At 43.3% G+C, this 9856-nt stretch overlaps 1 protein-coding gene across 3 annotated transcripts in view; it reads right to left on the bottom strand.

Annotated features, from left to right (window-relative positions):
- The window catches only part of TRAF3IP2 (TRAF3 interacting protein 2), a 40043-nt gene that overhangs the window by 25015 nt on the left and 5172 nt on the right, over positions 1–9856 (bottom strand). For all 3 annotated transcript variants that reach the window (XR_002124482.1, XM_019646340.1, XM_019646341.1), the window contains exon 2: positions 2820–3650. Coding sequence is in view for 2 of the 3 variants with exons in the window: in XM_019646340.1 (XP_019501885.1) it covers positions 2820–3642 (823 nt within the window). In the remaining variant the exon portion in view is untranslated. The remainder of the gene's footprint in view (positions 1–2819; positions 3651–9856) is intronic.

Genomic DNA, 9856 nt, shown 5'->3' with positions numbered 1-9856 from the left:
ACTGGCTATGTAACCTTGGGCAAGTCTCTTATTCTTTTTGTGTTTCAGTTTTATCATCTATAAAATGGAGGTAATTATAGTATCTACTGCCTTGAGTTATTGTATTAAATGAGAGAATATAAATAAAATGCTTAGAACAGTAAAAAAAAAAAAACGTTGCACATATAAACTTTTCTTAAATGTAGTAATGTTAAGTTTGGTTTCATATGCTTATTGGCTATTTGTATATCTTCCATGAATGGTTCCCCTTTCCTGTCCAAGTTCTCTCCTCTCTGCCTTTCATCGCCTGTCTTCACCCCTGGGATCCTAGGCATCCCATTCCTCTCCTCCCCTTCAGTAGAAGGAAATACCATAGAGAGCAAGGAGAAGGGACCTGGTGAAAGAAAACAGGTCATGAGGTATTAGAGGCGCGAAGTGTTCCCAATGAGGAGTGTTTGGATTTTAAACGAGTCTGCCCAGCGGGGCAATGCTTATTCCCAAAGACTGGGTTGCTAATGGTGCTATTTTAGGCTTCAACAGGGAAAATATTTTCAAGTAGGAAGATTTTCCTGAGACCCTCATATTATAATGAGTCAATGCTTTCTTTGTCTAGCATCACGAGACTTTCTCTTGTTAGTAGATAAGGGCAACTGCTTGGGACTTAGTGCCACAAAGCCCTTGACAAAGCATTTACGCTTCTATACATTATTTTAAGGAATTGATCAGAAATGCAGATAAAAAGTTAGGTACATAATGCTTGTCATATAATTGCTTATTAGCTAAGAAACTGAAAACTACTGAAAATGTCCAACAATAGAAAATAAAACAAGTTGGTAGATCCATCTGATGAAATACTTGCAGCATTTTAAAATGATGGTAGAAGTGCACTGGATGTCACCGGGAAGTATTTAAATCTACATGAAATGTATATGCAAAGAAAAAAGAAACAGACGTAAATATGTCAAAAACCCAAGAAGGAATTATATTTGGGTGATGGAAATAGGAACTAAACTTTTGGGCATATTTCAATTTTGAGAGTGCACAAATATTACTGTTATGATAAGAAAAATTTTCTTTAAGTGCAGATAGTAAATATTAAAAAAAGTAGTTTATAGTATTATTCTCACAAAGTATTCCTTCTGACCTGGAAATCATTGAGAAACAAATGCAACCCTGACCTTGCCAAGGTTCATTTTCTCAGAGTCACATTTAAGGAACTCGGCCACTACACCCATCCTAGTCCTGGGCTCTCAGAGCAGGCAGTGGGGTCCATGACCCCAGTCAGTTGACTTCCCAATTTCCAGCAGCCTGGGTCCTGGTTTTAGGCCTCAGTGGCTTTCTTCCCAATCCCTGCTGTTTCTATATCTCCTGACCTTACTCCTAACCTCACCTTCATCCTTACCTATTTCTCTAAGTTAAATTCCTCTACCTCCTTCTTTAAAAAAAAAAAAATTTAAAAAAATTAAGTACCATATTGCTCCATTCACTTTAGGAAGCTTTATACTAAGTATACCTGTATAATACATTAATTGTGATTGATTACAGCATTGGTAATTATTTCTATAATTTATTTTAAAGGTACACATGAAAAGTATCATATCTCATAGCCCTGTGTTTGGTCTGTAAAGCCCTATTGTTATTTTCCAGTGGCCTTGGTGGAGATTTAATATCAAGAATTATGATGGACCTTTTATCTCAATCTAAGGCTTTATCACTTTCAGAGGTTCTTAATGTATTTCTGTGCATTATCCATTCATTCATTCATTCAGAAATAATTTATTGAGAGTCTAAGCATATGCTGGCCACTGTGCTAAATGCTGGGGAATTGTGGATTAAAAATACATCTTTGCTGATGTTCAAAAGCTTGCGTTCTGGAAGGAGAGGTAGAGAAGTCCATAAGTAGATGCGATACTGGTTATTAGGTGCCCTGACAGGCAGAAAACAAGGAAACACAGACAGCCTGAAGGAGAGGCAGATCTGAGGTTTCCTGAGGGACACTTGAGCCAAGTCTTATAAGATGTATATGGCGATAGTTGTGTAACTCTGTAAATATACTACAATTCATTGAATTGTACACTTAAAATGAGTAAAAGGTGAACTTTACAGTATGTAAATTAGATTTCAAAAAAGCTTCTTTTTCTTAAAGAAAAAGAAGAGGTATAGAACTGGGTCAAACGCACGAGAAGAAGAAAATCTTGGGTAGAGAGAAGAGCGCAGCAAATGCTTGGCGATATGAAACAGCTAGACAAGTTAGGGGGCCTGGCAGTCCTGGGGTGTGGCTACATCTCTACCAATGGAGGGTAGAGATGGGTGGCACAAGCCTCTACATCGATTTAAGCAACAGAATCACAGGAGAATTTCATCTTCATGTAATGGCATGAATCCAGAATTGCAATGACATTCTAGGCGCCTTCTGATTTTTTGACTGAAGGCCCCTCTCTCTGTCAAATCTAAGTTGGGAAAGAAGCGTGCAGAGAGGGAAGAACCCAGATGCCCAAGAATTAAGATAACAAACAAGCTTTCCAGAAGTCCTGTGGGCCATCTCCCTGCCTCTAGGCAGGTTTCAGTTAAACTAACCTAGACAGAGGAATCTGTTCTGTCCTTAATGTTTCCTACAGAAGCAGCTTCCAAGTGGGTCAGGTTGTTGGCTAAGATAAAGCAAGCATTCTTCCAAGGCCACTTGCAAACCCAACCACCCATGGAAAGCCCTCTGGGAAGCAGAATGCCCTTCCTGTGTTCTGACCTGTCTGTGCTGGTCTGCTGATATGAGGCATTAACATGAGGCTTTGTTTCCTTAGTTACCCAGCCCAGAAAGTCCAGAAGAGGGAAAGCTCACTTACATGGCACTTGGTGATTGGGACCTCCAGGACAATGGTAATAATTCCACTGAGCGTGTGGGGAAGGGTTGGGAGGCAGCATCTGTGCACACACTGGATACCGCTGAGGTTCAAACAGATGAAAATCCCTGGACCTGAGAGGTCTGGGGAGGTCCTGGGGGTAACATACGGAAGTGAGGGGCAGGGGCCTTTCCAGCTGCCTGATGCCCAGGACATCTTGGGGTTGGGAATCATACCCTGTGTCTATCGTAGGCAGATCTGGGGCTGCTCGGTTCCTGTGGGGCTGGGGCTGTTGCACAGTTTCCTGGCTACTGCTGGAGGAGTCTGCTGAAGCATTAGTTAAACTTTGGTCTGATTTGTCTGAGTCATGGCCAGTGTCAGGAGAAGCTGCTGAAAGCTGAGATCCCAGACATTGATTACGTTTTTCCATAAATGAAAACTGATGCTCTGGGGGGAGGGCTCCCATCACAGACTCGGGCTTAGGCTTGCAGGCTGCAGAGAAGCCTGAGGGAGCATCTCTGCCTGGGTCTGGGTGTCTCCTGCAGAAGCTGTCTTCACTCTCCAGGACTTGAATGCGCAGGCAGGTGATCTGCTGGGACACAGGCTGCTGGTGATTTGCAAGTTTCAGGCGTGGGTGAGCCTGAGAAAAGTCTCCTGAGGAACAGTTGGTGGTGTGGGGTGTAGACATGCTGTTGGGTGCCATGTTCCTTATATTTGGAGCATGTGGTTCTGATTCTTCTTCCAGGGAATATTCTGGAATTGGTTTCAGCAACTGGCTTGGGTATGGTTCTGATTCATCCACCTCCACAGGAATGCTTCGGTTCATTCTAGTTTCTGGAACAAGAGAAAACATGCCACAGACTTAGAAGACAGATCATTTCTTGGAGTCCCCGCTTTATGACCTGACGGGACCTCGTTCAAGATATGGTTTAAATTAATAGCAGTGTGACACCAAAGTACTTGCAGAGCCCCCATCACGTCAAGTTGTTTACTTCTCCTCCAGGCAAAGGCACTCGTACTTATTAAGATGTTTGTATCTGGAAGACGACCCAAAGGATGCGACTGGATTATCATGTGGCAGACAGCACAAGGGGAAGACACATGAAAATCATCGGCGAAGTCCTGAGGAAAGAGAAGCTATCACGATGTGGGCTGCTTCGCGTGTGCTTGTCGACATATTAAATGTGTGTGGAGGAAACACAAGACACGGCTGCACTGGTCGCCTTTGAAGATGGAATTAAGCTGGGGGAGAGGAGAGAGGAGGAGAATTTTTGCCTTTTAAACTTTAAAAATTTTGTTCTGTGGGACTATTGCCCAATAATAAAAAATAATAAAAAAGATTAAAAAAAAAGAAAGCCTGATTTTAAAAACACTGAAAAAAAGGTCATAGTGACATTTTCCACTTAACAACTATAGGTTGTTTAGAGGACTTAATTTCCTCTGGCGCTATGCCTACGATGAAGGTAGCCACGGCCATCTGGTTTGTGATATGCTGGCTGAACTAGCAAGGTTTGCTAAACTAGCCTGTAGCCCACAGAGCATTTAGCCCACAGGTCGGGTACTACTCGTTTTAGCTGTAAAAATAGAACTTTTAATCAACATGACAGAATGAGAAAGAAAATGCGCCTCCCCTTGTAATGGGATTGGTTGAGATGGTGCCCCAGGTCACCAGGCGCCCGGGGAAGGACGCGAGCGCAGGCGTGGCTGGAGGCTTGCGGAAGACTCCAGAGCAGGCGGCGTGGGAGCGAAGGAGGGAGTGAAAAAGAAAAAGGCCCTAGAGGTCTGCTCGCTACAGGCCTGGTACGTAGCATACTTCAAACACCATACAGAGAAAGGGGTGGTGCCGGCAGTGGTGGATTTTTCAATTCGTTTTTTGGACCCATGTAGAATTTCGACCACAAACATTTACTGAGAACTGACTGTGCCTAAAATCACGATGGACATCAATTACTGTCCTAAGACAAATCTTGAAAACACTAGGAATTCACCTTCTCTGGAGCCATGTATCCAAGCCAATGGCAACATGACAGCATGCATGTTGAAACGCTCTCCCTCGGAGCAGAGGTGGTGCTAGCAGCTTCCTACCCAATTTATCTTCACTGCCTATGGAAAGATAATTCAATTTGCCTCTCTGCTGCCTGCCTGCCAAATGAGTGCTCTCTAATACTTCTCTTACCTGCACTTGGTAACAAACTTACCCGTCTGCTGCAGACAACCTTTGTACTGTTTTCTGGCACAACAGAAAATGCCTTGGCTTCTAATTCCCAGCTGGCCCTCCTCCCCCATCTGAGTCTCGGCTTCTCCTGCTGCCTCCTTTCCAGGCTGCTCCCCCCAGGCTGTGTGTGTCCGTTTACCCCTTGGCTCTGCAGAAGAGACCTCATCCCCTAAATTGATTTGACCCTGTAGAAATGAACAGGAACCTACCTCCAAACACAAATATTTCAACGATTATGTTTAAATGCTCCCCATGCTTTTCCTTTCTTTCTTACAATTTTTCTACAGCTCTGAAATTGGATATGCCATACAACACGCTCTTCAGCTGGTCAGGAAACAAAAGTGTTTTCTGAAGGGCTGGCTGAGTGTGTGTGTAATCTCCTGCAAGCATCTGTGGGCCCACAGCTGAACGGAAAGGCAAAGAGAAGCAGCAAGAGAGGCCAGCTAGCAAGAGGACTAAATTCTGTCAACTATTTCTTGTTATGCGACTTACTTTCATTGCCCACACTACACAGAGACCACTGTTTACATTCTCCCTGGGTCTTCAAATGTGAATACCTTAGAAGTGCTTCCCTAAACAACAACAACAACAACAAAAAGTCACAAATTCTACTCTTCTAGCTGAGGAGCCTTCAGGGGCTTGGAGGAAGCTAATAAAAAAGGTGACAAGTACAGTCATCTCACCGAACTAGAAAGCTGAGGTCCATCTTATGGTGGGAATTCTACAATTAAAACTGGTCTGAAAAGGAACAAAGGGCTACTTGGATGGTAGGAAATAAACCTGGGATGGCAATGAACAACCTCTCAGGACAGCTATGGGATTAGCAATCCTTCAAAAACAAAACGGACCTAGGTGTTTTAAACACGTCATTATCAAATATTTAAACAGCAAATATTAACTGAACCCTGGTACATGTCCAGCTCTATGCTGTGAATCCTCCTTCCGAGGCATAAGCCTAATTAAAAATGTATTTACACTAGGTAATACCTACAAGTGATACAAAATTCAAGAGTACAAAAGATTATACAGTGAAAAGTAATCAAAATTATTTCTAAAGACATATAAAACATTAGTCCTACCCTTCAAGTTGATTGTGACTCAGATCAAGAGAGAAAACTAACATAGGCATAGGCAATCAAAAGCCCGACCTCAGGGCCTTTGCACCTGCTTTTCCTGCTTCTCAGAACACTCTTCCCCTATATATCTACATAGCTTTCTTCCAGTCTCCTTCAGGTCTTTACTCAATTGTTACTTTCTCAGTAAGGCCTCCCTCGTTACCTTCTTTAAAATTTTTTTACACGCCTCTTACTCCCTGTCTGTCTTCCCTGCTTTACTGTCCTCTCCAGCAGTTATAATAACTTTATATACTACAATATGTATATTATAAATCCAAATACCTAATACATTCTTTGTTTACCGTCTCCTCTTCCCCCCAGAATTTAAACTTCACAAGGGTGTGATTTTCGACTGTTGTAGTCACAGCTATATTCTCAGCACCTAGCACTGTACCTGGCACATAGTAGGCACTCCATAAATATTTGTTGAATGAATAAATGATTGATGCCTGTTTTGGCGTGGGGACAAGTCTGTGTAGCTGGCAGGATCATTGACAGTGAGAATGTCAGGCTCCATGAGGGGTAGCGGAGAGTATTGGGTGGACCAAGTCCTCAGGGTTCTTAAAATTATATCACAGGGGTACTCTTCCCCCTTTCTTCCTTCCTTCCTCTCATATATTTCTTAAGTGCCCACTCAAGGTCAAACCCCAAGGAGGGTGTGGACCATGCCTAAGAGGTCCTGCTCACAAGCAGAGTTGACCATGACCTTCACTTGCCTAATAAAGGTGATTCTACCACCCAGTGTGATGGGAACATCTGCTGCTGTGCTCCAGATGGGGAGGCAGCTGGTCTAGTCATGAATCCTCAGAGCTTTGCCCAGAACAGCAGAGGGTGGGGTTATGCCTGCAGCTACCATGTGGGCCCTTCCCAGCCCTACACCCTCCTGTGGGTGTCAGAGAACAATTACACAAAAGTGCCACATCAGAAGGCCGTGGACAGATTAACGGATTTTGTTGGAAATGGCAGTTTTATTTTTTGGTCTTTAATGTCAATATTGTAAAAATACCACACATTAAAAAAAAAAAGAAAAAGAAAAGAAAAATCACTCAGTATCTCACCATTCTTAACCATTTCCATTTTTTCCGTTTTATTCCAGGGTGTCTCCACATGATGTTCACATGGCTGTAACCCTAGCATGGCCTGTGCTCCAGTCCCTAACAAGGGTGGCACTTGGATTAAAGTGGAAAAACCCTGATTTCTAACAATGGCCTGGAGGAGAAGACTCTGACCCCCAAGGGAGACAGAAGACCTGCCAGCCAGGACCCTGTGAGACCTAATACTGGCAGTGCCCTAGACAGTCTCGGGCTCATCAGCACAAATGCCAGAGCTCAGAAAGCCTGGGAGAAGCTGAGGCCTGCCAGGCCTGGGGCACAACGGCCATGTCTGCCTGACCTCGGCAAATGCCTGGGGGAAGGGAGAGGCTAGAGAGCTGAGGGGACCGGGACCCATGGCAGCTTCCGGCTCAAAATCACTTTCTGAGGCCCACAGTCCAGATGCCCAGGCCCCACGCCCAGAGATTCTGAGGTGGGACCAGGCCTCCTATGTATTTTTGTTTGAGTCCCACCGGTAAACAGATTCTCTCATGCCTTTGCCAAAGGAAGTGTAATCGGTACAATTTGGCAGTAACGATCAGAGTTTGAAAAGCTTATGCCCTTTGACCGAGTAATTTCACTTCTAAGAATTTCCTCTGCAGAGATATGTGCCTATTGTGTAAAATGAGGAGGCTGTGAAGACAGGCAACTGCAGGGACGTGTATAACAGCAAAGACCAGAAACAACCCACATATACAAAAAGGTTCTGAGTTTTTAAACTGTTGTCCAGTCCTACCATGGATACACTGTATCTATTTTAAAAGACAGAGGAAGTGCTGTGTGAACTGATGTGGAACAATCTCCAAGACTTACTGTGAAGTTAATAAAAGGAAAGGGCAGCATGGTGTATAGATTATGCTAGGATCTAAGATTGTATATGCGCATGTCATCTCATCAGAAATCCAGGATGGCAGTTGCCCCTGGAAAGGAAACTGGATGGCTGGGAATAGGTATTTTATACCTTTTATATTTTGTACCCAGTGCCTGTGTATCTACTTAAAGGATTAAAAAAAAAAAAAGGAATTAATCAGAGGATTATTTTTTAAATTATATAAATGTCTAAACACTATGCTGCACACCTGAAACTAATATAAAATAATTTTTAAAAAGAAAAGAAAAAGCTCCACTAGTGATTCTGATGTTTACAAAGATTAAGGAACTATGAGAATGAGGCACTCCTGAGACCACCCAGGAGGGTGACTATGTCCCTGAAAATACAAAAGACCATTCAGCAGAGGGTGAAAATATTTGTGGGGGTGGGGAAGGCACTTGCTAAGCGCCAGGGCTAGTCTCGCACACACACGAGTAGGCCGAAACAGTGGTGCACGTAGTTCTGACTTGCTCTAATCTGACCCATGAAACAGGAGTTTTCCTTCTCTGGGATCTCACTGCCCCTGGGGCTGTGAGCTGTGGTTCTAGCTCTTAGATTCTGACCACACCTTTCTTCAAACCTCTCTGTTGGTTTTCTCTGCTTCCTTTCAGCCTGCTCAGGCCTGAGACCTTCCCCTTAGCTCCTCTATTCTACCCCAGGTAGCCTGGTTTTGCAGATAACGATCTTATCCAATTGGCAGCAGTTTTGACAGCCCATAGGACAATGCTCCCTGGTGTCCTATTCACAGAACTACCTGCCCCCTCGTCCTCCCCCTCCCCTCCAACATACAGCTCTGTCAAACCCCCTGAGCTGCCTCCAACTCTTTGCTCTTGTCTAGTCCCAGCATCCTTTTTCTCCATATAGCACATCCTGCCTTAAATTATTCATTTCTTGAAACAAAGCCCATTAGTCTTCACAACACTACCTTTCTGATCTCACAGTTCATCAAAAAGCTTCTTTTCCTCCCATCAACCCCACCTCCCTTTCTGCATGTCCATGAGACCCCAGTTTAACTGTGTCTGCGGCCTTCCAAATGGACTTACCCTGAATCAACATCTATTTCTAGTGCATATTTAAATGCACAGGTTCCGGATTCAAACCCTCTAGGTTTAAATTCTTTCTCTGCCAGATGCATGATTAAATGTGTGACCTTGAGAAAATTACTTAACTTCGCTGGGCCTCATTTTTCTCGTCTGTAAAACGGGAAAAGGACACTTCCCCCCTAGGCGTATTGTGAAGATAAATGAAGAAGATGTAAATTAAAAGCTGCCTGTAGCGCCTGGACCATGTTAAGCTCTTAAAAAAACCAAGGCATGAATATTTCAGGTGGTCATTATAAATTGCTTTTACAATAAGTGATTTGGCTTTGGAACTCTTTCTAGAGTATGTTCACTGTTTTCATACCTGGATGCTAACACTATTATGTGAACCTAATGTTTGAAGACCATATCTTTTCAACCAATATGTGTATTTCTGGCACATTCGATACACATCATCTCATTTGGTCCTTGAAACAATTGAGGCCACAGGAGGTGTACGTAGTATCACTTTACCATTCCTATTTCACAGAGACTTAGACACATAAAGTAGCTTTTCCAAAGTCACAGCCAAATCTGGACTATACATCTCCTCTTTCCATTAAAACCACAGAGATAGGGGGTTACAAACCTTTTCTGTAAAGTCCCAGATAGTAAATGGTTCATGCTTTGTGGACCACTTATGGTCCCTGTCTCATACTGGTTTTTGTT

The sequence above is a fragment of the Hipposideros armiger genome, unplaced genomic scaffold (genome assembly GCF_001890085.2).
Source record: "Hipposideros armiger isolate ML-2016 unplaced genomic scaffold, ASM189008v1 scaffold_101, whole genome shotgun sequence".
Lineage (NCBI taxonomy): Eukaryota > Metazoa > Chordata > Mammalia > Chiroptera > Hipposideridae > Hipposideros > Hipposideros armiger.
Note: the sequence above shows the minus strand (reverse complement) of the source record. Positions and strands in the feature narration are given on the sequence as shown.